The sequence below is a fragment of the Phyllostomus hastatus genome, unplaced genomic scaffold (assembly GCF_019186645.2).
Source record: "Phyllostomus hastatus isolate PE091 unplaced genomic scaffold, TTU_PhHast_1.1 phas_scaffold_46, whole genome shotgun sequence".
Classification (NCBI taxonomy): Eukaryota; Metazoa; Chordata; class Mammalia; order Chiroptera; family Phyllostomidae; genus Phyllostomus; species Phyllostomus hastatus.
In genome coordinates this window covers 45,362,668-45,390,514 of record NW_025334032.1, presented here as the reverse complement: position 1 = coordinate 45,390,514, position 27,847 = coordinate 45,362,668, and the positions used below count along the sequence as shown (strand labels likewise).

Sequence of the window (27,847 nt, the reverse complement as noted above, 5' to 3'; positions counted from 1 at the left end):
ACCACACCAAATCGGACCCACACATATTCAGAAATTATCCCTCGAGAAGCCGTATTTTGGACTCTGGATTCACAGGGGATTATAAAGATTTCTCTCTCCCTGTTGAGAAAGCCCCAAATGGGGGTTAACGAGGCGAACTTGATGCTGCCTGCAAACCGCTAACGGGACTCGAGCCCTCAACAGGTTTTCCTGAGACTGCCGACCTGCCACCCAGGGGTGACCGACCTGCCTCCCAGGGGTGACCGACCTGCCTCCCAGGGGTGAGCACGTGTGGCAGGTGGCAGCCCCGGGGGAGCGGCCCCAGGGCCGGCGGGAGGGCGTGACGCATCCCGAGGTCACAGTCGCCCTGGAGTGGCCGGAGTGGCCGCGGCTCGTGCCCGGGAGAACAAGGCAGCCGCCCCCTGCAGACCGCTCACTGCAGCTTGATCTGCGCAGACGGGGGCCCGAGAAGCAGCTAACTTGAGCCGCCCCAGCCAGAGCCCGCGCACATGACCTGTGCCCGGTGAGACGAGAGAAAGCGGGTCAAGGGAACCAGCGTGGCGAGGCCCTCGAGGCCCCTGGGCTGCCGAGGCGCCTGCGGGAGCGGACCACCCCGAGGGGGACCTCTGCTCCCCGCAGCTCGCAAGTTCCCATGGTTCCTGACAGCGTGGGGTCGGGGGGGGGGGCCAGGCACCCGGGAACTCACGAGCCAGTGAGACCCTGCTTCCCCGAGACCGGGGGCACCTCGGCACCGTTACAAAAACAAACACAGTCTCCCACGTGCCAAGGAAGGCTTCCAAGGAATGTTTGGGGAGAAAAAGAAACCAACACGATTTCTCAGAAAAATCCCCTCGTGTGAAGGCACGGAAAACCACAAAGCGGGCGAGACCGGATGACGACCCCAGTGCGTTTGCTGGGGCGTTTCCGGTCCCACGGGGCTGGGTGCCTCCCTGCGCGCTTTCTCCGTGGAGACGGCTGGCGCAGCCAGAAAGAGAGACGCAGCGTCCCTGCAGGGGTCGGCCGGGGTGGGGAAGGGCGAGCAGAACAGGGGTCTCCAGCCCCGGGCCTTTCCGGAAGGTGCGGAAATGCTGCCAGGTGACAAGGGGCGGAGCGGGCCACCTGCCCTCACCACGTGTGCCCGCCAGGGGCTCACAGTCCTCGCGTCCTTCCTGCACGGGGGACACGCACCGAGGAGACCAAATCCTCGGGTCAGAGGCCGTCGGCTTTCCGGCCGATTTGCAAAGGGCCAAGGAGGGCAGCCCCTTTTCCTACGTTTCAGGCCTTTTTTTAGTAACATGGCTCTCTGAGCGCAAGGAGAACGTGCTTTCTCAGGCAAAAAAAGATGGTAACTACTTAGGTTAAAAAAAGTGTTTTCATTAATCCATGTGGTATGAGGTGCACCGATGATAATGTTTTCGGGGGGCTACCGTGGGAACCCCAGGTTCCGTCTGCTCACGGAGGCACCCTGTTCCTCAGAGCACTCTGCGTGCCCCCGAGGTAACCCGGCAGGTGGACAGCAAGGTACGGTCAAGACACCGTCTTCTTTACTGTAGTTACTGGTGACTCCACCAGAGGTGCCCACGACACCCAAATCAGTCCCTGCAAGTGCTCCCCTCTCTGGCCACAGGTGGGAGGGAGGACTGTCCCCGCCAGGGCCTCGGCCCCCACTTCTGAACCCGGGCCGGCGCGGGGCAAAGCCAGAGGCACATGGAGCTGGGCACCCCGTCTGGCCGTGTGGACTCAGCCGTCGGCTGGGCTGGAGCGGCGACAGCAGCGTGAGGAGCAACGAGACGGAGCGGCCCCCGAGGGTGCTTGTCTGGGCCCCTCTCTCCCTGGGGCCAGGGGTGTGGAGCCTGCCAAAGTCCCCCACCTCTTATCCCCCCAAAACCAGTCTGTGTTGTTGTTGGTGACCTCCTGCCGATCCACAGAGGCATCATAAAAACTCACACAGTCTGTGACACGGGGGTTGGGGGTTAGAGAGAATTAAAAACCAACGCATTCCGACCGACCACTGGACAGAAAACCCGTCTGCCGTGTGGGGTGCTCGGGGGACCCTGGGGCCCGAGGGCAAGGAGACAGGCTCACTCACCCAGGCACTGGGGCAGGGAGCGGTCCCACACGCCGTCCGCCGTGCAGGTGAGGGCGGACGAGCCCAGCAGGTAAAAGCCCTTCTTGCAGTGGTACAAGACACTCGTCCCGTAGACGAAGCTCTCGGGGGGCCGCTGCTGCCCGTGGCGGACGGCGTTGTCCACGAAGCCGGGGTCCGAGCAGTTGACCACTGGGAAGAGACAGCGGCACACGGGGGTCAGACGGCCGCGCCTGGTCACCCAGGTCGGCGGGGGGGTGGGAGAGCCCCTCTTTGCTGTGGAAACGACCACGCCGCAGCCGGCTCATCACACAATCCACTCCCCTGTGCCGTCCCCTTGCTGCCTCGGGCCGCTGGGGCTTGAACAGGCCAAGCAGTCTGCCGGCGACTGCAGCAACTTTAGCAACACGAGGCTCATTTCCTCGAACTATTTCTTAGTGATGGGCTCCTTCCATGGAGAGTCTAGACTCAGTTTTCTTGGGTGAGTTTTTATGCTATGAAAACAACCTAGAACCAGCGGAAGCTCGTTTGAGTATTTTCACCCACGGGTGCTGTTTCTGGACCTTGTGAGACAGTAATGACCCCCAGTCCCGGCCGCGGGTCCGATCCATGCAAACGCAGTCGCGGCTCTGCCGTCGGCCCGACAGACGTGTGGGCCGAGCGCCGGCCCCCTCAGGAGGAGCCCGCGGGTGCCGGGCTGCAGACTCTGGTTACTGCAGGGGGCACTGCCGTGGCCTCTGGGTGGAAAGATGACCTGCGTGAGCAGGTGCGGGGGGGGGCAGAGAGGAGCCCGCAGGCAGAGAGAGCCCAGCATGGCGAGAACCCGGCAGCTGTGCGAGGGAGCGGCGCCCCCCGCAGGCATTTCTGGGCCACCCGGCCCCGGCAGCTCATTCTGGGGCAGCCCGTGCGTGCGTCTCAGCCCCGGGTGGAAGGCAGGGGCCCGAGGGCCGCAGAGGTGCCCTTGAGTGGAATGTGGTTCTGGGCTTTTTAAAAGCCAGCCCTGAGTGGACAGCGGGAAGGATCCAGTGCTTTGGGGTCACACGTTTGGGGAGCACGGACGGGTGTTTTTAAGGCTCCGTGGCTCCCTGTCTCCACAGGAGAAGTGTAACCGCACACACGGAAATAACAGGAGTTACTGCCCGGAGAAGGTCTCCTGGACGGGGACAGGAGTCGTCCCATGACCTGTAACACCGCGTGCGGGCCCCCGGTCCTTGGAGCCGCAGGGCGGCCGGGGGCCAGAAGCCGCCGCCGCCTGGTGTCACTCCTGCGTTAGCGGTGACGCCGGAGACAGTGTGGAGCCCGAGTTGGGGCCGATGACCGTCTGGGGACAGGCCGAAACGGCATCGGGGTCTCCTCGTCGTGACGGCAGAGGGGCCGCTCGGCCGCGAGCGCGAGGCCCTGAGCCCGGGACGCCCTCAGAAGCCACGCGGGAGGGGCAGTGCTCCCGGGGCTGCCCTGTGAGCCGCTCCCCGCTGCACCTGCAGCTTGATGTGCTGGCCCAGCTGTCCCCCAGGTGGCCCAGGCATGTGGGGGTGCCGAGAAGGAGGGCGCCCAGCAAGCAGGGGCCACCGGGGGCCGGGAGCTCAAGGGAAGGGGCAGCTGGAGACACAAGGGAAGAAAAGGGGCGTCATCGGCTGGGAAGTGGTTACTGTCGGGGTAACAGAGATCCAGCTGCTTCCTCCGCTTTGTGCAGAAACGGGGTGTTTTCCGGGAGCCGCCGTGGCCGCAGGAGGGGAGCCTTGAAAACGTGGTGAGTTTTCACTCCGATCACTCTGAAACCAGGGACCGGGACCGTCCTCGGTGGCCCCCCTCACCTCTGCCGGGTGCATGCTGGCCCGGGCACCTCATGGTGAGTCCCAGCCAGGCTGCCGAGCCCAAAGCCCCGCCCCGGTCCCTGACCTGCACTCACTCAACAGCACTGGGTGCTGCCCCCTGGGGGAGGGGGCTCAGGGCCAGGTCTGCAGAGAATGACGCTACCGCGAGAACACAGTGGAGCCCCTGGGGTCTCCTTGAGCTTCTTGCTGTGATCCCCAAGCCAATGTGCAGAAACAGTCTCAGCCCTAGCTCAGTCCACGGGCTGTGTGCTCCTTAGTTTTAGGGAGGTTGTTGTTCAGGTAGAAGAGTAATCAGTTTCCTTTGAAACAAGCAAACAAAGCAGCAGCCCCCGCCCACCCTGGGCCCCTGGGCGGGTGCCCTGTGGGCAGCCCAGGGCGGAGTCGGCCCAGGGACCCGGCTTCCCTGGGGCTTCTGCTCTGAGTCTGGGCATCCCGGGCCGGACGTCCACGCTTCCTCTGGACATGGCATTAGGAGGCTCCGCTCCCTCTTGAGCTGAAGCTGGGCACTGGGGCCAGCTCCGGTCGGCTTGGTGGCCCAACCCAGCCCAGGTGCTGTCGGGGGAAACTACCTGTACTCCACCCTGCCGTGGCCTCGCGGGACGGCAGGTCCCTCGGGGCAGCTGGGTGACTGCTGGGGCAGGGGCCTCCACGGGGGTCGGGCCTGCGTCCCCCGTCACCATCGGGAGGTCGAGCGCCCCGGCACCCTCGGGCGTGACTCCCCCTGCACCCAAGGGCGTCTTGAGACAGGGACTGAAGTGAGGCCTCGGCTGCCCTCAGCCAGAACGCCTGGAGGTACGAGACGACAGAGCAGCGTCTCCCCGGAGATGCAGACTGCGGTCTGGGTCTCCGTGGCAGGTGGGGAAGGGGTGGATGGCAGGAGGGAAGGTCTCAAGGCAACAGGAACGCCTCCGGTGCCTCCCTGAGGCTGCAGGCTCACGGGCCGACGAGGCTGCGCAGACACGGCAGCGATAGACAAGCAGAGGAGGAGTGAGTGGGTGGAGGGACGGGAGATGCTCCGTCTTGGAAGGAGGGAGCCCCTGGGCAGCTCTGACGGAATGTCCGTCCCACAGGAGACCCGGGCCCCGGAGAGACCCATGTGTTCCCCTCAGGAGTGGATTGCCGTGTGAGAGCCTGCCACCCCCGGGCAGCGCCCCCTCGCCCCCGGGAGCTGTCCTACCTCGACAGGTGGGCAGGGGGCTGCTCCACTGGCCGCCGCTCCGGCACTGGGCCTGGGACGCGCCCTGCAGCACGTAGCCGGTGCCGCAGGTGAAGTTCACCACGTCGTTCAGGTTGAAGGCGCTCCCGTTGGTGAGCCCGTGGGCGGGGTTGCCGGGGTGGCCACAGGTGATGGCTGCGGGGGAGGACAGGTAGGTGTCATCGTCAGCGAGCACGCGGTCACCCCGTCACCCGGAGTTCGTCAGTGACAAGCAGCAGGTGTGTCAAACGGACGGATTCCGGGTTTACAGCCAACCAGACACTGTGGTTAGAAGGAGCCACTGGGGAAACACCATGGGCTGAGTCCACAGGGTTTTGTTCAAGTTGTGGAAAATGCACCCAAAATGTACTTTTTTTATCATCATAATTACTACGTCTTACTCTCACGTTATGACAGAACAACAAGTAATTTTCAAATAAAGCCATGAAAACGAGGGAGGCTGAAATTTTCGCACTAATCACGAGTTCTGAGTATTTTCTTTCAGAACACCAGCTCCGCCGGTGGGAGCCTCATTTTGCAACATCACGGGGCTTGGCCGACCGTCCAGACCGTGTGCGGAAGACGATGCCAACGCCCCTCTGACACCGTGAAATCGGCAAAGATGCGCGTGCAGGCGAGACGGCACGTCTTTGCCGACCCCTCTTGCGTGACCCCTCCCGGGGCAGCGAGCTCCCATCAGGTCAAGGCCGATCCAACAGGAGCACGAGCCCCGAGACGCCCTGTGCTGGCCCTCGCAGAGAAGAAGCACACCACCGCCCGGAAACTGGCGTTTTCTCCTCCATCTTGCCAGTGTGTTTTTTCCTTCTAAGCAAGGTTTCCGCCCCTGGCTCTCCCAGACAACACCTGTCCCCCTGCCACAGTCACAGACACTCCCTTTGTTTCATGGAGCACAGGCGTGAGGAAACGTGGTTTAGAACCACATCTGTGATGCGGGGGCAATCTCTCCTGAAAATGCCCCTCTGTGTTTACCTGGGGAGTCACTGAGTTTGAGGACAGTCACCACATGCAAGTCACCTCTTTCCCCGGGAGGAAGGACCGGTGCCCACCCTCTGTGGTGTGAGGGGCCACGACAAAAACACGGAACTGGGGTGCGGGGGGCAGAGGGAGTGGGGCTGCTGCGGGCACTCAGCTCCACCCCTGTTCCCCCCCCCCCCCCCGCCGCCCCGTGAGGCCGTCAGGGGAGGGAGCACCACCCTCCACTCTATCCTCCAGGGGAGGGGTCCCTCTTGGGGGAGTGGCCGAGTCTGCTGGAGGGGGACGGAGTCGGAGCGGGAGGGACACTGGGAACAAAAGGACACGGGCTGCCCGGTGGTCCCTCTCAGGAGGGGTCTCCACGTGGGTCCGTGCTCCGACGTGAGGCTGAGGGGCGGGAGGAGGGCGGCCCCCGCCGCCCCGGGGGGCCACTCACCGACACACACCGGCGTCTGCCCCGACCACTTGTGGTCCTGCAGGCAGATCCGGACGGAGGTGCCCACGAGCCGGAAGCCGGGGTTGCACTGGTACACCACGGTGTCCCGGTAGCTGAAGCCGTCGCCGCTGATGTGGCCGTTCACGACGGGGTCCGGGGACCCGCAGTGGCCCGCTGAAACACCGGGAGACCCGTGAGCACCCTCGGGAGTCTTTTCGGGACGGGACCGTATCAGAGATGTGTGGGCTTCCATCGCCGAGCAGGTAACGTGCTAGAGGCTAACCTTCCCCCAAACTCCCCCTTTCTGCTTGTTACGGCCCAGAGTCCTTCTGTCTAACTCGTTTATTTTCTCAACGATTGTGGGTAACACACTAACGTTAAGAAGTTGTCAATGGGTTTGTTTCCACAATTACGATTTCCCGCCTACTTCCTGCACCAGAATGTTATTTGTGCGGTTATTCTACTTCCACGGCGAGAGGCTACGAAACACTTCATGAAATTTCGAAGGCGGGAGAGGGGCCAGGACGTCAGTTCGACCTCGGACGCGCGCGTGGGGGTGCACTGGGTGGCGTCTGGGTGGGCGCGGCCGGCACGGAGCTGCAGGGGGAGCCGGAGCCGGGGGGGGGGGGGCGCGAGGACGCAGAGCGGGCTCTGGGGGGCCGAGGCCAGGCGGGCGCGGGGGGAGCGGCAGGCGGCCGGGAAGAGGAAGGGCCAGACCTCAGAGCGCTGCCCCGTGACTACGGGGGCTACGGCACCGACGGGGGTCTGGCCGGTGAGGGGGGCACGGGCGTCGAACAGGCTGCACAGCCCAGCGCCGACAAACGGAAAGGGGGACGGCGTCCCCGAGGCGCTGTCAGCTCTAATGGAGTGTTCCTATGGGGTGTGTGTGACGGAGTCCTGCCAGCACTGCCCACGGGCCGCACCCGGAGTCCAGGGGGCGTGTGGCTCCGCCGGCTCTGAAGGGGGCGGGCAGAAGCAGGACGCTCTTCCCTCGCTGCCTCCACTGCTCACGCCCTAAGAGCAGGGGCCCGGGCCGCCCACCTGCGTCTGCCGCCTGCCTGACCCGGGGGAGACGCGTGAGAAGGGAGGCAGTTCTCTTCCAGGGGAACTCGGGACCGCCTCCGTTTCTTCGGGTAATTTCCCATCCCCCTGCCCTGGGGTGATTTGTGTCTCTGAGTTTGGGGGTGGCTTGGTGTTACTGGGGGGCGTCTCTGTTAGACTAGAAGCCGTGGGTTTGTATCGGCTGTTTCCTGGATTTTAAAACAATGATCCTCGCCAACGCCTCCATCGTGTTTGAAGTCATTTTCCCTCCGTGACTACGAAGTTTACCCTCTTGGGGCCCAGGCAAGCTGGAAGGTCACCCAAGGGCATTTCACTTGACAGAAACCCAGAGTGATTTTCAAGGGATTCATAACCACGCGAAGAAGAGAGGCACGACTCCAGTGAGAGGCAGTAGAAGGAAAATAGCAGCAGGATCGGTGAGCAGGAGCCCCAGGGGCAGCGTGGGCAGGGGCACGGCCGGACGGTGCAGGGCTGGGCACGACGCCCCATTCCGGTGGGAGCCCGGGGCAGGTCTGGGCAGGTCACCCGCACCCGCACCCCCACCCCCACCCCGCTGGGCGCCCGCAGCTGGCCCTGCAGCACCACATGCCCTCAGACACACGGCACGCTGGTTGTGTCCCTAGGGTCACAGAGTCTCTGCTCGGTGGCCACGCTGCCCAGGTGTCAGTACGGCTTCTGGTAGTCATTAGCTTCGCCACGTGGGGCAAATTCCTCATTTCTGGAAGGCTGTTTTTCCTTATTTGTAAGTAGGAATAATAAACACTTTCCATAGTTCTAGTGAAGATTCCGTAGATAAACTCACAGCTGCCTTGTCCATTTTTAGTCATCAACAGACCATGTTGTTCTACGTCACTGCGCGCTACCAAGGCACCTGGTTTGGTTAGTTCTTGGGGTGCGGAGGCGCCCTCTGTCCGTGCGGTCGGATGTCCGTGCGGGTGCCCTGCTGCGGCCGCCCCCCCTTTCCTCCCGAGCGCTTCAGGGTCTTCTCCACCGCGGGCGTCCCTCTGCCCCCCACCCCGGTCACCCGTTCACCCGCACCCCCACCCCGGGGGCTGCGGACACGCGCTCCTGCGGGTCGTGTGTGCCGGGCGCCCACGGGCCGTCCATTATTCTGGAAGAGACGCACGTCACCGTCCTGTTCCGCCCGTGAGGGGTGTGAGGGGTGCCGGCCCGCGGCTCAGCTGGCAGCTGGGAAACTGCATTTACTGCGTTTTAAACGGGTTTAAATATTCACACTAAGTGTACTACCTACCCCTTTTTCACGCGGGGCCTTAGAAACGTGTGCTTAGATGTCACTGCTGATCCTTTTCCAGTTTTTCCTTTCAAGGGCCCCACGCCTCCCTTGATGTCGTCACCCCTCGTGGGTCGCGTCCGGGTCCCACAACGCGAGGGACCATACACCACCGTCCGGCCCCTTTCCTCCTCCCCATTTTCAGCGGGACTTCCTCCCGAGGCGCCCCCCCGCCGCCCCCCCCCCGCCCCCCGGTGCGGCAGCATCTAAGACATCACGCGTCCCGCTGGGGCTGAGACACCCACTCAGAACATTCCTCCTGCTCCCCACCTCGGGGCCGAGCCCGCGGTCCGACCCCGCGCCGCGGGGAAAGGCGCCTCTGGGGTCCGCCGGCCCCAGCGAAGCCCAGGACTGAGCGGCTTCCAGGCCGAAGGAGGCGCCGAAGCTGCCCGAGGCCCCGGCCCTTTCTGCGTCTCACGCTCACGGGACGGACCAGAAAGGAACGGGTTCGCAACCAGCAAGGCGCGGCCGAAACTGCGTTTTCATTCCTCCCGGCGTTGCAATTCGCGGCGGAGACACGGGTTTCCTGGGTCGCCCGCGTCTGTGGGGTTTACGGGGGGGTGGGGGGGGGCGTTGTTTCTCGGTGAGAGCGACAGCCCCTGGCTCCCTCTGGTGGCCTTTCTCTGGGGTCACTACTCTGCTTCCATCCCTGTCTGCCCGTTCTCCCGAGTCTTTCTGCGAATTCTCCGGAGTGAGAAGAACACACTTTTACGATCCAAACCACCCCAGTCTCGGCTCAGTCCCGAGAGTGGTCCCAGCGCGGGGGGGCGGGGGGCGGGGGAGCCGGATGCGGCCCCTCTCCTGCGTCCACGGCCGTGACTCGTGATGAGAACGTCACCGAGTCACAGAGAGCGTGGAGGCAGTCGACCCCTTTCACCAACCACGCAGAGCCCGAAAAGCAGCACTGAAGTCATTGTACTTTAAGCTGCCCATTCAACAGTCTGCATACACTTACTCAGAAGGCTTTTCAAGAGAAACGTTATCAACTCGAGTCTTAACAATTATCACGCAAAACATCTTAACCTCCGGGAAGGAGGACCAAGTCGTTGCCCACGTTTGTCGCTTAAAGTGACTCACGGCGCTCGCCTCAAGCCCTCTCTCCAACTTGTTGCCATAATTTGTAATTCTTTGAATGCAAAGGCTCTTTTAAATTCTCCGTGCTGTATCGTGACAGCCTCTGCACTTTATAAAACACTGTCACGCCACCTAAGGCACGGCATGACTGTTCGGCGACCAGACTGGAGACGACCCCACAGCTACTCAGGAGTCCCCGGGGTCGGGGCCTTCTGGAGCGCCCGTCCCCGTGCTTGCCCCGGCCCTGCTCTGCCTCCGGGCTCCCGACCCACCTGCCCACGGGAGGTGGGGGTGGGGGTGGGGGTGGGGGAGGGGGCGCTTACCCAGGCACCGCGTCTCGGAGCCGCTCCAGAGCCCGCTGGCCAGGCACTCGCGCACGGGCGAGCCCACCAGCGTGTAGCCCGTGTTGCAGGTGAAGATGGCCGTGGCCCCATAGACGGTCAGCGTCCCGATCTTGTTGCCGTTGGGGGGCGAGGACAGGCCCCCGCAGGAGATGACTGTGAGACAAAGAGTGACCTTGTGACTCTCACCTCAGCTCCGGGGTCACCGTGCCGCCTGCAAGTAACCGACCGTCCGCCTTAACCTTCACCGGGAACGCGGGGCTGGGCGCCTGCTCGGGGGGGGGGGGGGGCCAGCCCGCTGGGAAGCCTCATTCTCCTCCTCGAGACGAAAGCGTGGAAGTTCAGAGTGGACCCCGACGTCGTCTGGGTCCCTTCAGTTGCCCGGGGCCCCACCCTCACAGGACGCTAAGCCTCTCTTGAGAAAATGCTCAGCACCCACAACGTTCTCACCCAGGCCCGTCTGCCAGCCAGCCGCGCCGGCCTCCTGTCCGCCCCTCCGCCCGCCTCGGTCACGGAGCCTCGCACCCGTCCCTGGACACGGCCGTGTGCCCCGCGGAGTTCAGAGTGGTCTCTCTGGGGGTCAGGGAGGGCAGGAAGTCCCGCCCCAGTGACAGCACTGGCTCGTTTATTCTCCCAGGGACTTGCGTGACTTGTTGGGACCCTGAGCTCCATACGAAAGCTGACTCGACAGCTGGCGTGTGGAGTCTTTCTAAACAATTACAAAACGAGGAAGTCCAGCCCTGCGTGGCTGGAGCTCGGGTGACCGCATGTCCTCAGGGCACACCTGCTGTCCCCACATAACTGCTGACGGCGTCCCCTTCTGCCCCCACGACCACTCCCGCCGTTTGGGAGCTAAATTAAAAGGTCCCTTTCGCTGGAGACGCGCACGGCACCACCCGGTTCCCTGGGCTCCACAAGCGGGAGCCCAGGAGCCCAGACGGCCGTGGCGTCTCGGGGCGGAAAAGATCACGCGCCTGTCGGAGGCCGCAGTGTGTTTCCAGCCGGGGGTGGGGGGGGGGGATGGAGCGAGGGGAGGCTGTCCCAGAGGAGCACTCGGACACCGCCGCTCAGGGTCACCACGTGCGAAGGGCTGGGGCAGGCCGGCAGGGAGCTAACAGTTCTCAAGTCCCTGCTGACGGCGAGCCGGTAAGACGCGGGGAAACAGAGGTCCAGGGCGCCGCTCCTGGCCACAGGCTACGCGGCGGCTCTGACCTCACTTCGGCAGCTGCCCGCGAGGGACACTGGCCGGTTTCCGCAGTCTCGGGGCCCCGTGGGTGCACCTGGCGGGGCCGAGCCGGTGGAGGAGGAAAAGTAACTCCTGCCCACCCTTCTAGGTTCTCGGCGAGACGCCTGAGAAAAGTAACAGCCTAGCAGCAGCAAAGCAAACAGAAGTCCAGGACCACGGCCGCCTCCTGGATACGTGTGAGGAAGACACCTGGGGATGCTGGGTGGCTCTCCAACCCGGCCCGGAAGCCACCTCGGGCCCCGTCTGCAGCCAGAGGGCAAGGACGGCGGCCAGGGCGGCGGCTGCGGGGCCAGGCTCAGCAGGCGTTCGGTGGCGAATCCGTGCCGTCTTCACCGACGAGGGTTTCTGGAGGTGAGTCACCTGCCCCCGTCCCTGGTGCCGGGCGGGGGACACCTTGCAGACGGAGGCTCCCTCGTAAATTCGCATGCCTCTCAGGAAACGTTCCGGGTGAACCCTGGAAACGTGCACGATCTGCTGCCGGCCAGGGGAGTGCCCTGCGGACGGCACGGCGGACCCGTCAGCAGCAGGTCAAGTCCAACGGCACCGTGCTTCGAACCCGTGTCCCCGCCGGCCCTCTGTCCACGGGCCTCGCGGTCACCGAGAGAGGGGTACGGGGTCTGGGGTGGTCAGCTCACGTTTGTCCATTTTCCTCACAATTCTGTTTGCTCCTGTCCGCAGCTTTCTTCTTAGGTGTACGGGTAGTTGAAACTGTCGTTTCTTTTATAAACAACTTCTATTGAGTTCTCCCATCACCATTTATCCCCCTTACACCGTCTCCCACCTCCCCCGCCCGGCCCACCACCATCTCCAAACCGTCGTCCGTTTGTCCTTTCTCTCCGTGGCTCCCGGGAGTGAGCCCTTCGTCCCTGTGTGAGAGCAGCGTGTCTTACACGGGGGCCTGTCCCCCTCGCCCTGCCGCCTGGCCGCGCCCGGCCCGTGGACAGGACCCCAGCCCCAGGGGCCCCGAGCAGGCAGGGCTCAGCCAGCGAGCTCTGTCTCGGGACCTGCTTACCCACCACCAGGGCCGGATCTGGAGTGTGGGCCTTCGCTGGTGGTTCACGGGAAGAAACACGCCCACCCCTCCCACGGGGACCAGCCTTTCGAACGGGCGGATCCTACCGCCCAGTGCGGTGCCCCCGGGGCCCTGTGCAACGGACCGGCCGACGTGCACAGCCTGGCGTGTGCTCTGCGGGGCGACGCCCCCCGGAAACTCGGGGAGTCCCGCCCGGAGCGTGTCCTGACCGGCACGTGGCTGTGGAGGAGACGGCTCCCTGGGTCACTAGCGCCGGAGACGGCTGAGCCCCTCGGGGGTCGTGTCGTGCACATTCAGTGACGCTGCCGGCAGGGCTGCCGTGCCCGATGTCCGCGAATCCGGCCAGGATCAAGGCTCCCCAGTTCGCGTGAACTTCTCGTGAAGCCTTTTCCCAAACGCAGCGTGAACTTCACCGTGACGTTTGAAGGCCCACTTGGACCCACGCGGGGTCGCTGGCCCGGGGGTCATGCTTCGGGCCGAGGGAGCGCGAGGCCGCCTCCTCCCGCAGGTCCCGCGGCAGCTCCACGGACAGGCCCGCTCGGCCCCGGCGGCGCTCTGTGCTCGAGTCCCCGTCAGAAGTGCCCCTCTCGGGGGCGGTGGCGGGGCTGTCTGAGCTTCACCCTCCGAGGGTCCGTGGATGGTAAAGGAGAACTAGTGGGGTGTGTAGTCCAGTGAGAGCCGCGGGGTGATGGGGCCCAGGTGCAGAGGCCCTGTGGGGAGGAGGGGGGCGCTGCCTGACTGGAAGGGGGGCCCCCAGCAGGAACGGGAACGGAGAAATGCCCTGAACACCCGACACGCACGGGAAAGCCTGGATTCCAGGCTCCTCCCTCCCCCCAGGTCCCGGAGTGGCCTCGGGAACCTGCTCTGCCCTCGTCCAGGGAGCGCCCCCTCGCAGGCTCCAATGCTCCAGGGTGCAAGTGGGCACGAGGTCCTCTCCGGAAGTGGGGGTGCAAGTGTGTCCTCAGCCGTCCCCGGGGCGATGCGTGTCCCTGGGGCTGCCTGACGCGGGCCGCACACTGATGTGTAAGTCCCGAGAGTGTCACTTCTGGCTGCTCTGAGTGGCGGCCGCGGCCGCTCCAACGTGGAGGGCAGGCGGCAAGGACGCCTTTCCGTGGTCTCCCCAGCGCAGGTGGGAGGGGCAGGCTGATGGGCTGACGTGCCCGAGCACGCACCGATCAATCCGGGCCCCTCCTCGCACACACGGGAGGTCCACGGAGCCCCTCCTGCCCCCTCCACCCGAGGGCCAACACGAGCGGCTTAAACGAGCAGCCGGGACGGAGGGACAGCCCGGAACTCCGGCGATGCGGGAACCCCCACCCCGAGCAGCTTTCCTGTGCCGGTTCTGAAGATCCCGCTTCTGGCGGGGACCCTCCCACGTGGCCCAGGGGTAAACGCCCCTCACTCCTCCCCCTCCATTCTCCCCTCGACCCGGACGACCGAGTATCCGAGTCTCCAAACTGAGCGTCACGGCGTGGGTGCGTGCGGTCAGCTGCTCGGCCATGCGGGGCGGGCGGGGGGAGCGCACTAACCCAGGAGCGCAGCGCGGAGGGATCCGGGGACCCGACGGTCGCCCCGGGACGCTGCTGAGGGTGGGGGGTCTCCGCGGCACGGAGACCCCGGAACGGAGACCCCGGAACGGAGGCTCCGGCAGGGCCGGCCGGGGGCGCGGGCTGCTCCTGACCTCCACGGAGGTCACCGGCCCGCCCTTATTTGTGTCCGAGTTCCTGGCGAACCGCCGTCCCGCCAGACGCTGAACCACAGCGAGCAGGAAGCACATTCGCTCTGTTCCCGTCTGTCCTCTGCTTCGTCCTGCCCAGCTGCGCGCTTCAGCCGCGCGACCCCGGCCGGACCCGGCCCTGACTCCAGGCGCGGCGGTTTCCCGCGGACCCTCCCTCGGGGGACGGCCGGCTGCTCCCCACGCCGGGGTCGCGCTGAGCCCGGAGCAGCGGCAGCGACGCTGCTCTGCGTTTCCGTTTGCGCGTGTTTATTGCGAGGCCGACTCAAAGCCCTGCTTGTCGTGTCCCCGCGGGAAGGACGGCCTCCCCCCGGAGCGCAGTCCGGGCCGGGCAGCTCGGCGGCCCAGCGCAAACGCCGAGGCCCGCGGGGTCCTGAGGAGAGGGCCGGCAGCCGCTGCCGGCACGTCGGGCTGTCTTCCCAGACACGCGCCCGGCCTGGACGTGGGGCTGACTCCGCGGACGGACTCACCTCGGCACCGCGGCCTCTCCTCGCCGGCGCTCCAGGCCCCGTCCGCGCGGCACTGCAGCAGCCTGCTGCCCTCCAGGTAGTACCCGGGGCTGCAGCTCAGCACCACCTGGGCCCCGAACTCGTCCGGGGCCCCCGACACCAGCCTCCAGGCGACGTGCTCCGACAGCTGGGTCTCGATGCCAGGGCAGGTCACCGCTGGAAAGGAAGCAGACGGCGTGTCAGTCTCCGTTTTGTCCCGGGGGGGGGGGGGGGTCGCGTCAGGCCCCGCGTCGGGCGGCAGAGCCCTTCCACCTGCGAGCAGTCTGGCCCGGCGACTCCGAGGGGGTCCCCGTGATTTCGGGGTCTCTCGGCACCCCTGCGGTTTCCTGTGCGCAGTGCCCTCCGGAGCCTCGGCGTGTGTGCGTGCGGGGGGACCTCACGTAGAGACCTCCGTGTAGGGGACCAGCCAGTGACGCAGGCGCGTGTGCGTGTGAAGGTGGGGTTTTCTCCCGGGAGACGAACACCCGTGTGAAAACGCCCTTCACACACTGTCACTGCGCATGCTCTGGGCAGCTCCGAGTCGCAAACGGCGGGACAGCGGTTCTCAGAAAAGCACTTGCCCTCCTCCCCGTGAAACACGACGGCTCCTGAGCACGCGGGGTCACGTGTGTGCATGTGGGGTCACGTGTGCGCACACAGGGTCACGTATGCACACACGGCACTGACACCGTGCAGGGAAACGGGTCCCGGGTATCAAAGCAGGTCGTCTGCTGACGCCCTGAGAGAAAGGCCTGGAGTCAGACTGGGCCTGGGTCAAGGGCGTCGGCACCGGTCACAGCAGCAGCGACAGCAGCCCTTGACGAAGCCACCGCCAGCGTGGACTCCAAGGAACCCATACATGTGCCGTCCATGCAGAGTTTCACGTGTGGGAGTCCACACGGGTTTTCTGAAAAGCACCGGAACACGGAACGTGACTTCGCCAAGTGAGGACCGGAACCCGCTGGTGTGAGCACGGAGCCGCCCAGCTGACAGGGCCTGGCCGGGTGCCCGCGCCATGGCCCCGATCGACCCACGTGCCGGGCCTGCAGGCGTGAGTGAGAGAAACCCCAGTGTCTGCCAGGACACTGAGAGACACGTTTCACTTCCAGGTTCTGGGCAAGTTAATTATCACCGAATCAGACCCATCGGGAAGGTCACGAAAACCTTCTTTATTCTCCTCTCACTGATGCACCAGGACTGCGGGGTCCGAGGCTCCCTGGAGCTCCTGGCTGCCACCTGCACGCTGACTCCCAGACACTCCCGGCCCCCCCGTTCCTCGTGAAGACGGCGCTCGGTCCGCGGCCAGCGACCTCCTTCTGGTTTCGGTCTCGGCCTCCCCCCTCCTCCCTGCAGGGCCCTCAGCTCCTTTGCCCCAAACACTGTCGTCTTTTCACAGGTTTTCTTGTGTGTGTGTGTGTGTGTGTGTGTGTGTGTGTACAAATAATGTCTGCCTTCAAGCAGGCGCTGATGCCACACTAAGGAAAGCGAGTGTGCATGTATGAGTGTGTTTGCACACACACGTGTGCATTGAAACACGACGGGCCAAGAAACTGGTGTGTGTGGCGCCAGGACACGGACACCGACGCACCGAAGGCACACGGGTGAGGCTGAGGGGGAAGAGGGAGGTGAGGACCGAAACAGACGTTTACCGTGGAGTCCGTCCTGTTCTCCGCGTCCGGGAGGGAGAGCGGGGGTGGGGGGGGGAGGGGGGCTGGAGGTTCCCAGAAACGCCGACAACGGGGTTTTATTTAATGTTTTCAAAGAGGCTCTGAGAGAGAGAGCTCAAAACACCCGAGTTTGAACAAGGCATGGCATTCACCCGGCCGTGAGACCCCCAGGGATGCAGCCGGGACCCCGGGGGGGGGGGAGGGAGAAGGCAGCTTCCTGTAAGCCGGGGGGAAGGCCCCTGCTGGTATGGTCTGTCTACACGATGCCAGCGTCTGTGAACACGCGCACGCACTCAGCACAATGAAAACAAAAAAATGGACGCGCAGAGTCCCCAGGGAGGACCGCGTGGCGCTGGGGCGGGACCCCGAGCAGAGCAGAACCCGTGGGAGGGAGTCGGGGAGGGGGGGCCGGGGGGCCGGGGCCCGGGGAGAGGGAGGCCGGACGAGGAGCTGGCTCCGTGCCCCGGCCCCGCGTGCCAGCCCGGTGGCCGGGGCCTCTCCCTGGGGCGCACGAGGACGACGTTGCACTGAGGTCCCAACCTGAGAGCCGCGGTGCTGGTGCCCTCCCCGATGCAGACATCTCCAGCTGGACCCCGGCTTTCCGTGTGCCCCCCACCCTGCGCCCATCCCTGCACGCGCGCGGGCACGGCCTCTCAGACGCTACCGGTTCAGTGTTTTCCTGGAAGAGGCCCCCGTCACACCTGGCTGCAAACACACAGGTGACGTCACACTGAGCGGGTCCTCACAGCAGCACTGAGACGGGCACGGGTGTCAGTGCCGTCACTTGTTTTTTTTAAAGGACGAGCCTGTCGGCTGAGCGCGCCCCAAACCGGCTGGGGTCCCGCGTGCGTGTCCCCACCTGGGGTACCCCTGGCCCCGACCTTCTCTGCCCTGGAAACAAAGTGACAGAACCACGCTCATTCCACAGATGATGGAAACGGGGGACACGGGACGTGTTTTCGGAACTAAGTCCACGAGGATTCCAGACACACCGGCAGTGGACACAGCGTCAAGAATGACGCAGTTTTTCAAGAATGTTTTAAAATGTTCCATCTGGGGGATGCAGCAAAAGGAAAAGAACCTGTTTATGTAGACGGTTTAAATCACGTTTACGACGGTGACGAATGAACGGATCACCACGTCCAGTGAAGTCAAACGTGTTCGGAAACACGCGGGTGTCGCTGGGGCGACAGGAAACACTCCACCGGAGCGCTGCCCTCGGGCCCTTCCGTGTCTCAGGGAGACGCAAACCGGCTCCATCACCCCAGAGAACACATCTCCCCTGGGGTCGCGTCCTTCTGCTCCGCCAAGTTCAAGAGAACTCGGGCCGTGGACCAGGCCCACGGACCCGCCCCGGCCCCCGGTGCTGCCTGGGCCTGCTGACCGCTCTCTACTGAAAGTCCCTAAATAATGCTCCTCCGGTCGGACGACAGCACAAATCAGGGAGGTTTACGTGCAGAAAAGACGCGTCGTCTCTTCACCGTGATGACACAGCATGGCTGGCCTTTTCCTCAGGACGCACTGGCTTCCGTTTTACCGGGAGGGACGCTGGTTTACCGGAGGCCCGCTCAGCCGGCGGTGAACCGGGGGGACCTGCGGGCGATGACCGGCGGCCCCGGTGAGGGCACCCCCAGCCTGCCCCTCGCCCGTCACGGGCCCCTGACCTAGGTCTTCGGGGGTGTGCAATCAGCCCGAGATGCTGGGGGGGGGGCTCTCGTCTTTACCGCAGATTCTTACCCACCCTGCCCTGTCACACCCGGTGGGCGGAGTGCCCTGGACGACCTGGCTCAGTCGGAGCACGTCTGATCAGATCTGCGGCTCCCCCATTTGCTGCCGCTGCCTGAGAGTTCTCAGTGGGCCTCAGCCCTGCGCCCCCCGCACATCCTGCAGCCCAGCCTTTGGCCCCTCAGACGGGCGGCTCGCTGGGGGGGCGGGGGGCGGGGGGGCGGTGCTGCGGGCAGTCCGGTGCGTCAGAAGCAGGAAAACCAGGCTGTTCCGCTTTGGCAAAGAAGGGACGTAAGGACGGACCGGGGGGAGCAGGTACTGAGGTGACTTAAACCCACTTCACGCCATCGGACCGGAACACGGGTCTATGAGCGACCCCGGCCCACACTGTGGGGTGACACCGTGGGGTCCTACAGACAGAAATTGGGGGTTTCTGTTTGAGCCCCGGGCCAGACCCAGTGCACAGTGTGTGAGCTGCTGAGAATGAGCGTGGGTGGGGCTAATAAAAGGGGTGAATTAATAGGGCCGAGGAGTGAACTTCGAGGGCATAACTTCTGAGCTCACCCAAGAACCAACCGGCTTTTCAGAGGCCCCAGATGAGGGCCTCAGGGCCCCCAAGTCTCTCTTCCCTGAGATCCCCGGCTGAACCCAGACCCCAGGCACGCACAGTCTGGGGGCCTGGAGTCTTGGGGTTCCTCCCCGTGCCGGTGGTTACTGCCCTTCCCGTCAGTGAGGTTTCCGAAACCCTCGGGAGACCAGACATTTTTTTTCTGCCCAGGCCTCCTGTCGTGACGCCCCTGTGGTCACTCTCAGCGGAGGTCACGAGTCAGACCCTGACCCTTTACCAACACCTCTCCCTCGGAGCGAGACCCTGGGTGGCGGCCACGCCAGGTCCCGGGGCTCCGACCCGATGCCCGGCTCCATGGTGAGCTCACACCTGTGAGTCTCTCACCCTGCAGCGGCCTCCACCCTCTGCCCCCTCCGTCCCCTGGGCTGTGCTGGGTACGGCCGAATCTCAGTGGCCAGGGGAAGGGCTGGACCTCGCCGGGACACCTCCCAGGGGCCCCTGTGTGTCTCGCCCACATTACACTGACCCTCGGTCTCGTCGGCCTCTGCAGAGCGTCCAGCGACTGGCCTGGGAAGGCAGGGACGGGGGCCCAGGTCTCACCCCCAGACATGCCCCCCGGCCCCCGGCTGTGAGTTCCCTGTGCAGCTTGATGACGTGTTTCCAGTTTGCCTGTGGTGACTGGGGGTGGGGGGGTTGGGGGGTGGGGCGGGGCCTCCCTGCCTCCCCTCGGCTAATGTCTCAGCTGAAACCCCTGAAAGTGCGAGGGACAGGGCCAGCGGGGCCCTTCAGAGAGGCCGCAGGCGCACCACGTGGCGGCCAAGTGAGGGAGGGCCGGCGTCCGCCCCGGCACACCTGGGAACCTTACCCACTCCCCGAGTTTCCCTGATGCCAGACCACCGGTATCAAACCAGACTGTCACCAGACACCCTTGCGTCTGGCAGCGGGGACCCCCCAGGGGCAGATTCGTGCAGTGAAACGCTTCCCGCGCCGTGTCTCGATGGCTGATCGCACGGCCCGAGCGGCCCCCCGGCGTGCGAGGCGTGCGTCGTGGCCAGCAGCAGGGTTTGCCGTGGCGTCCGTGGGTCGGGATGCCGCCACGACGCGGCAACCCCACACTCACACGGGGGGCGGGGGGCTCTGGGCCCCGGGATCCGCAGTCCCCACCCAGGGCCGCGTGCGCCCGAGGACGACGGCGCAGAGGGCATAAAACACGGGACTGCGGGCGGCACTCACGTTTGCAGGGAGGCGGCCGCCCCCGGTTGCTCCACGACCCGTCCTCCTGGCACACCGCCATGGCCGGGTGGCCCGCGTCCAGCCGGAAGCCCTCGTCGCACTCGTAGGTCACCTTGCTGTGCAGCACGAACTCGTTCCCCGAGAAGGAGCCGTTCCCAGGGGGCTCCGGGATCCCGCAGGACACAGCTGGGGGTGTGACAAGGCGGGGTCAGTTTCGGCAGGCGGTAGGAAGCGTGCCCCCCCCCACTGTTCACTTCACACGCTTCACACACGCACTGGTGACGCTGACACTTGTGACATGCCGCACAAGAGCACACGTGTCCGAAGGGTCAGGGAACCGGAAACGTCACAACGGTGGTCAGCACGGAATGCCCCGTGGCTAGGAACCCGGAGGGCACGTCTGGGGGCCGGGGCGCAGTTCGATCGCCCCCACACGCTTCACAGGGGAGCAGGAGAGCACGCAGCACCCTCTGCCCGCTGAAGGTCGGACAAGGGACATGATGACACCTTCACAACTGCAAGTCACCGAAGGTGCTGAGCCCCGGGGGCTGGAAGCAGTCTGTCGCCACCTCAGGGCCCCCCCACCCCAGCGCCAGGGACTCATTCTCCCGGAAGTTCTGTTCGAGGCCAACAACGTGGCTGCGACCATCAGCTCTACAGTGACGACCTCTAGGATCTGTCCGTTATCTGTCGGAGGGCGGGGCCTGAGGGACTGGGATACAGGGGTTGGGGTGCTCAGGGAAGACCCCTGGGTCAGAAGGCTGGTCCCGGAGGTGTCCGCACATCAGCTTTGACGGGACAGGCCGGGCACGAAGACGCTGAGAGTGAGGAAGGAGGTTTGTAAAACAGGGACTGGGGGCGGAATCCCATGATCAACCTTCCTTCTTGAATGGACCGGCTCCGGCCCAGGCTTGTCCAGGGCGAGGCAAGAAAGAATTCTCCACTTAAGTGGCTGCAGGCTGCAGCGGGGCGCGAAAACCAGGGCCAGGCAGAAGGTGTCCCCCCCCACCCCCCGAGAGCACGTGCCCGGCCCGGGCGCACGTGCCCGGGAGAGACGCCCTGCGAGGACGGGATGAAGGGCGTCCGTTTGCTGAGCCGACACTTCAGCCACGCACGCCGTGGACTCCAAGTGTAGATCGCCGCGGTTTCCCCACCCCGTTCCCGTGGGAGCCCACAGCCACCCTGGGGGGCCGCAGAGCCTGGCGGGGAGAGTTTGCATGAGCGTGCACTCTGACAGAGAGAAAACTGGGGTCCGGAGGGAGAAAATGGGGTGCCTGAGTGTCCTCGGGCTGGCTCCAGTGTTCATTCACCCCGTGTGTACCTGCAGCAAGCAGAGGGGCACCAGGCGGGGCTGAAATGGAAAACCCGGGGTGAGCAGATTCCGCGGGGAAGGTTCTGCAGCTGCCCTAACCCTCCTGAAGGTGTTTGGCACATGGTAGCCGGAGGAAGGAGCGAACAGCAGCATCTGTTAGTTCGCAACCAAGGAGCCAGGCAAGGGCAGGTGACCCGGCGCTGTCAGCACACACACGGTCAATGACAGCGGAGGGTCTGACTCGTCGGGGCCTGGGAATGTCCTGAAGGGCACATGCTGTCCCAGCGTCGGTCACCTCAAACGCCGCCGGAAGATCAGGGGCGGCTGGGGGCAGCCCAGCTCACACGAGGTTTAGTGGGATTTGGCGCGCGCTGGCTCTACGAACCGTGTGGATTCGGGACCTCATGACTTGGAGCATAGCTAATATACATAATGCCCATAATGTATACGTACACACCCACACTCATATGTGCATGTTTTCTTACACATCATAACATGATTTGATGTTTTCAAGACACATTTGAATTTCGAGAAGCACCACACCAGTGTCAGGGCCCAGGGGAGCTCGACTGTTTCACAGAAACAAGGAAGTATTTTCGGGAAAAGTCAACACACGGTTGCCATCGCTCTTATGCCCACCAGTGAGAGCTCTTAAGGTTTATGAAATGATTCCATTAATTCACTTATGCCAGGACACAGGCCCACCCTCCTAAGTTTTGATTATTGTGCTATTTTAAAAATTAAAAAAAAAACACCACCAGCAACAAAATGGTTTTCTTCTGGTGGACACCCGTGTGGCTGCAAGGATTAGGGATTCCTAGGCCCAGCCCAGCCCCTGAGTGGGGGGGGGGGGGGACTCCAGCCGCCCCCCCGCACTCCGTCCGTCTGTCCGTCCGCATCCTCTGTGTCAGCCCCGCAGCGCGTACCAGCAGGGCGCAGGCTGCAGGCCACGTCTCCATCCTCACGTTTGGCTTCAGGAGCGGAAGCTCATCATGTGCTCGTGGAAATCATTTCTCTGATTCTTCAGAGCCGGCAAATCGCAAGCAAAGCACAAACAACGAAGTCAACTTCCAGCCGGAGCCGCGGCTCTGCCCCAACCTCTGGCTCTGAGGGTCACGGCTTCGGAGCAGAGAGCTGTCCCCTCTGCACGGGGGCCGACCGACAGCGGCGCGCCCCATGCACCGCCGGCTCCCTGGGCCTCTGCGCCGGAGCGGGAGCCCTCGCCCCTCCAGACGAGAGAGATCGGTGTCCCGACAGCGGGACAGCTGCTGGCGAGGCCCCTGCTCTGCGGCAGGAAATGGGGCCGTGAGGACAGGAGGTGCGCCCGGCTTTTATCCAGAGTGTGAAAACTGACTCAGCTTTCCGAGAGAAGCAATTCACAAAGGTCAGGCAAAGCGGCGGTTGGGGGGGGGAACCACCCGAAGTTCCCTGAAGCCGATACGCTGCGTCTCGCCCGCTACGTTCTGTCACTCACAGGCGAGCATCAGCGTAGCCTCCTGTTTATTGTGAGTCCCGTCCGGAATCTTCCCGATGCTGGTCACGAACCATCCCCGTGGGAGACGCACTGTTCTGGGAGAGGGTGGCCTGGGGGGGGGGGTGACGCGGCTCGGCCCCGCGTGCTCCGCCCGAGTCTGGTGGGTTTCCGTCTCGCGCGTTGAGTGCCGGGGGTCGGGATTTCCCCCCCCATCGGTGCCGCTCGCCTGCGGGGGACCCGTGGGGCAGAGGGGCGCTGCTCACCACCTCCTTCTCTCGGGCCCTCCGGCCCAAACCACACAGATCTCAGAGGGACTGTTTGTTTGTTTGTTTATTTTTGTTTGTTTGTTTGGTGCACGATTCCCATGCAGGGGTCCTTTTGCTCAGCGTCCAGTAACTTCCGGGGAGGCGTGGGGAGGACGAGAGGGAGGTCAGCGGTCAGAGCACAACACCCCGGGCTGCTTCCTGCGACTCCTCCTCCCGTCTCCCTTGAAACGTCACCTCTCCCTCCGGCTAACGCCTTCCTGAACCCCTGGTGTTCCCGGAAGAGGGACTCCCGCCTGGACGGTCCCTGGCCGCACGTCCCTCAGCACGGGGTCTCTTCCCGGTACCTTCCTGGGCTGGCCCCCCGAGAGCACACTCCGCCCCCCGGACTCTGTGGCGGGAGCCGGCCTCCGGGGGCGTCGGGAGCGCCTGCCCGTCCTGCTCCCGGCCTGCTTTCCTGGGGCAGGTCGCTCGCTGTTCAGGCCGCTGCTTTAGCCACTGGCGTCCTGTCCCCAGGGCCACGGACACCTGGGCACCCCCGCAGGGCTGCTCTCGGAGCAGGCGGCTCTACGCCACAGGCACAGAGTCGCGGAGCGTTTAAAGAAAACGAACAGCAATTTTTCTTTTGAAACAAAAAATACGTTTGTCCCAAAAGAAAAAAACAAACCCATCATTCCTAATGAAACAAGCACATCGGCCCTGCTTGTTCATCTGCTGTTAGAGCAGAATTTCTGGAGGAAGGAGTTAAACACCATAAGCCCGGCGGCGGGCCGCTCCCTGCGGGTACACGCGTGTGCGGTGCGTGGGGCAGAGGCCGACTGCTGCCTCTGGGAGCGGGGCCAGCGTGGCCGCCGTCTGACGACGGGGGGCAGGGGGAGGAAGGAAGCCGCTGGGGGGGGGCCTCTGTTTATAAACCGCCACCAGCTTCCAGCAGCCAGCATCTGTCGTGATGGACAGAAACCTCAGTAAGGCAACACCACGAGAACGTCACGGCCTCAAAGAACTCCGATGAGGAGTTAAAACACCATCTTTGAAAACCTGGTTTTTATGCATATGAAAGAAAGAATGTAAAAAAGACATAAAACACGGAAATCAACTCGAACAAGCCCTAGATTTAAAAGACGGAAAGAAAATAAAAAGTGCAGGATGAGGCTCAAACAATGCGTTTTTACTGCAAAAGAAGGAAAGCCGGTATTAGTAACTGAGTTTTTAAATGACTTCAACTGCCAAGAAAAGCTAGTTTGAATCTAAATTAGAGAACACGTTCTTTTTTTTACTTCAAAAGGCAACGCCAGCACGTAGGAGAAGACGACCGTGCGCACCTCGGGGCCGTCCAGCGAATTCCGAGCGCCGGCCGCAGAGCCGTGTGCACGGCCGGCGGGAGGGTTCGTGAATGCGCGCTCGCGTTGTCCTTACCTCCCTCGCACGGCCAGGGCTCCGGGGCCGCGGAGCGCGCTCCCGCTCGGAGCGGGAAGAGCGGACCCGGGAGGACCCGCCGCCCCACTCACCCTGGCACAGCGGCGCCGGCGCGTCCCACTGGTGCACGCCCCCGGGGCTCCGCCGGCAGGTGGCGTTGCGGCTGCCCACGAGCCGGTACCCGGGCTTGCAGAAGTACTGCACGCGGCTCCCGGGCGTCCCCGCGGTCCTGTTGGCCACGCCGCCGTTGCGCAGGGAGTGGGCCAGGCTGCAGTAGGGCGCTGCGGGCACGGAGACACAGACGCGTCAGAGCAGACAAAACCGGAACAGTGCGGACCGGTCCTCGGGGCCGGGGTGTTCCCCGCTCCCCCTCAGTGAGGGGGCGGCGAGTGGGCCCCTCTGTCGTGTCAGCCTGCGGTGCGACGGCTGCCCGGATGCCCCGGGCCCGGAGCACGCGGGGCGGCGGGAGTCTCAGTCCCCTCTGGGGGGCGGGGGCGGGGGGGGCGCAAACAGGCGGCCCCCCTGAGGGCGGTGGGGGGTCTCCTCACAAAACCAGACCTGCTCCTGCCCTGGGGTCCACGCCCCTGCTGCTGGGTGCTCACCCAAAGGGACGGAAAACCACGTCCCCACAGAGACCCGCACACGGGGGCCACGGCTTGGACACAACCAGACGCCCGTCACTGGGTGACAGACAGACAAACCAAGGTCCCTCCAGACAGCGGGACGGTGTCGGCACTGAGAACAGGGCAGCTCTGGAGCCGGGGAGAGCCGTGGGGGAACCTGACACGCGTGTGGCCGAGTGAAGGAGCCGGTCTGGGAAGGCCACACGCTTTCAGTGTGAGCCCAGCCCCGGGACGTCCCGGAGAAGGCGAGACTGTGGGGACGGGGACAGGTCGGGGGCTCTCATGGGGGTGGGGGGAGGAGTGCACCAGGGAGCCCAGGGGATTTGGGGCAAGTCTGCCCTGTGAGATGCTGTGATGGTGGACACGTGTCATTACACACTTGTGGGAAATCTCTGTACCTTTCAGTTTCGTGGTGAACCTTGCACATCTCTGAGAAAGCAGGTGTCACAGAGAGCAAAGAGCACACAGAAACACCCAGAGCCAACAGTCCGGCCTCTCACCTTCCAGTTGGGGTTACCTGCCACTGTGCGTTAATGTGATGGCAGAAGCCTGAATTTCTGGGGAAAATACTGTTTTTTTTTAAAAAAAGATTTTATTTATTTATTTTCAGAGAGGAGAAGGGAGGGAGAAAGAGAGGGAGAGACACATCAATGTGTGGTTGCCTCTCACGCGCCCCCTCCTGGGGACCTGGCGCCTGCAACCCAGGCCTGTGCCCTGACTGGGAATCGAACCTGTGATGCTTTGGTTCCCAGGCTGGTGCTCAATCCACTGAGCCACACCAGCTGGGGCTCTGATGAAATATTGTACAGAAGTGCACGGAAGGGTCGTGTGGGGGGTCTCTACTCGTCTCTGTGAGGCTGGCCCCCCACTCACAGGAGCTCCTGAGTCTCGGGACGAGAAAGGCGGAGCTACCGCCCTGGGCTCCAAGTCGGAGACCAAACAACTCTCAGCAGGAGGAAGACGCATCATTACGATGGAGGAAAGTGGAGGGCGTGACACGTCACAGTCAGGGCCATAGCGTCCTCCGTGCCGTGGCCGCTGAGTGGGCCTCGTGGCCCACTGCACGGGGACGTGGACGCTGCGGTTCTTGTTCAGATTTGGGGTCTGAGCAGACCTCTGAAGGAAACGCACCACTGCAGGTCAGGAAAATCCTGCAGTGGCTCTTGTTATCCACATTGGGGGGGATTTTTTTTTTTTTTTAATAAGAGACAAGGATATGCTAAAATAACAGTCTCACAGAGAACATCAGGCAGTGAGGACATCTGGGGGCTCCGACAGTACTGACAGGTGTGCACGGGAACCAACGTGCCACATGTTGTTTACACCGTGTCTGCGTACCGCGTGAGGAAGCAGCAGGCGGCTGATCCGGGAAAAGACCAACTACTGATAGTCATTATTATCACTTGTAAAACTAACAGCACGATGACGCTATCTTCCTGCTTGTTCCCTTAGCATTTCGACATATTTCGAATTTAATTTATGCACTTATATCTCGGGGGGGGGGGAATGTCTTTGCTTCCCATGACCTGCAAGTCAGCGGTGTATGATGTGAACGATACACTTTTGAATTGCCCACCAATGGTTGATTCCCCTAAATTCATGTAGAAGTACCCCTCGGAGAGTTCCCCTCTTACTATGTCCACCGCGGTTTACCGTCCACCTTCGAAACGTGGACTTGCGTCGTGCACGCCTATCGACCCGTCGACGCGGCGAGGCTCACGTCCGCTGGGACGCCAGCCCCACTCACCTGCGTAGCGGATCTTGAAGCCTCTCTTGCTGGTGGCGTGGTCGGTGGACCAGCGGAGGAAGAGCTGGTTGCCGCGGCTGGTGAAGTTCAGCGGCTCCGTGTGGTTCCCGCTCAGGGCCACCAGCAGGGGGCTCTGCCCCGAAGGCCCTGCCGGAAACCAAGGAGAGCAAAGCTCAGCGGGCCTGCACGGCAGGCAGACACGTTGTAGCTTTTCGTCGCGTTGGAGCGTCAACGAACAGCACCCGGCTACTTGTTTCCAAGGTGAAGAAAAGAAATAACCAGTGGGTATCGCAACAGCTGTGCTTCCTGATGAAAATAACCACCCAGGGCAGTGTCGGGTGCTCACGCTATTACCAGCATCATGCTTACGTTCAACGAACCTTATCTATAAAGCAGTAGTAACTGAAAAAATAGAATTTTTATCACCAGTAGCATCCACATCCTTGGGTGGATTTGGAGAAATGGAAGCTTCCTCGAATCCTGGTGGCCCTGCGCACGAACACGGTCACTTTGGAGGGCACCCTGGACACACCCAGTGAAACGGGAGAGTCAACTCTACCGCTATAAACGACAGCCCGCGTGCAGACACATTATTCATACAGCACGACCTGTGTCCCCGCCTTGCTTCTCGTGGCGAAGTTTAGATCCCCACTAGCCAGTAGTCTGGAGTTGTGAATGAGGTCGGCGAGTGCTATGACGAGAAAGGGATTCCAGACAGCACCGACACCCACGGCTGAGGAGACGAGCCCGTCCCAGGTGATTCTTAACCTGGACCACAACCACCGGAGACGTCTGCCCGCAGGTCCGTACAGAACAGTAGCCGCTGGGTGAACGCCTGGGGGTCTGCGGTACTGGGCACGTGTGAGCGTGTGCGTGCACACCGACGGCAGAGGGTGGCGCAGGGCAGGTGACGGGGAGGGAGGGAGGGGGCAGGAGTGCAGGGACAGGCAGGAGCATGGGACACAGTGCTGGCGCCGCTGCGAGGGGCGCAGCGGGAGTCGGATGTGGGAGGGTCCCCCGAATCT

At 63.6% G+C, this 27,847-nt stretch overlaps 1 protein-coding gene across 1 annotated transcript in view; it reads right to left on the bottom strand.

Moving 5' to 3' along the window:
• The window catches only part of CSMD1 (CUB and Sushi multiple domains 1), a 687,628-nt gene that overhangs the window by 25,808 nt on the left and 633,973 nt on the right, over positions 1–27,847 (bottom strand). The window contains exons 50-57 of the mRNA XM_045821269.1: positions 26,823–26,969; positions 24,545–24,733; positions 19,988–20,173; positions 14,777–14,971; positions 10,275–10,448; positions 6,525–6,698; positions 5,078–5,251; positions 2,069–2,257 (exon numbers count right to left, since the gene is read on the bottom strand). Coding sequence (XP_045677225.1) covers positions 2,069–2,257; positions 5,078–5,251; positions 6,525–6,698; positions 10,275–10,448; positions 14,777–14,971; positions 19,988–20,173; positions 24,545–24,733; positions 26,823–26,969 — 1,428 coding nt within the window. The remainder of the gene's footprint in view (positions 1–2,068; positions 2,258–5,077; positions 5,252–6,524; positions 6,699–10,274; positions 10,449–14,776; positions 14,972–19,987; positions 20,174–24,544; positions 24,734–26,822; positions 26,970–27,847) is intronic.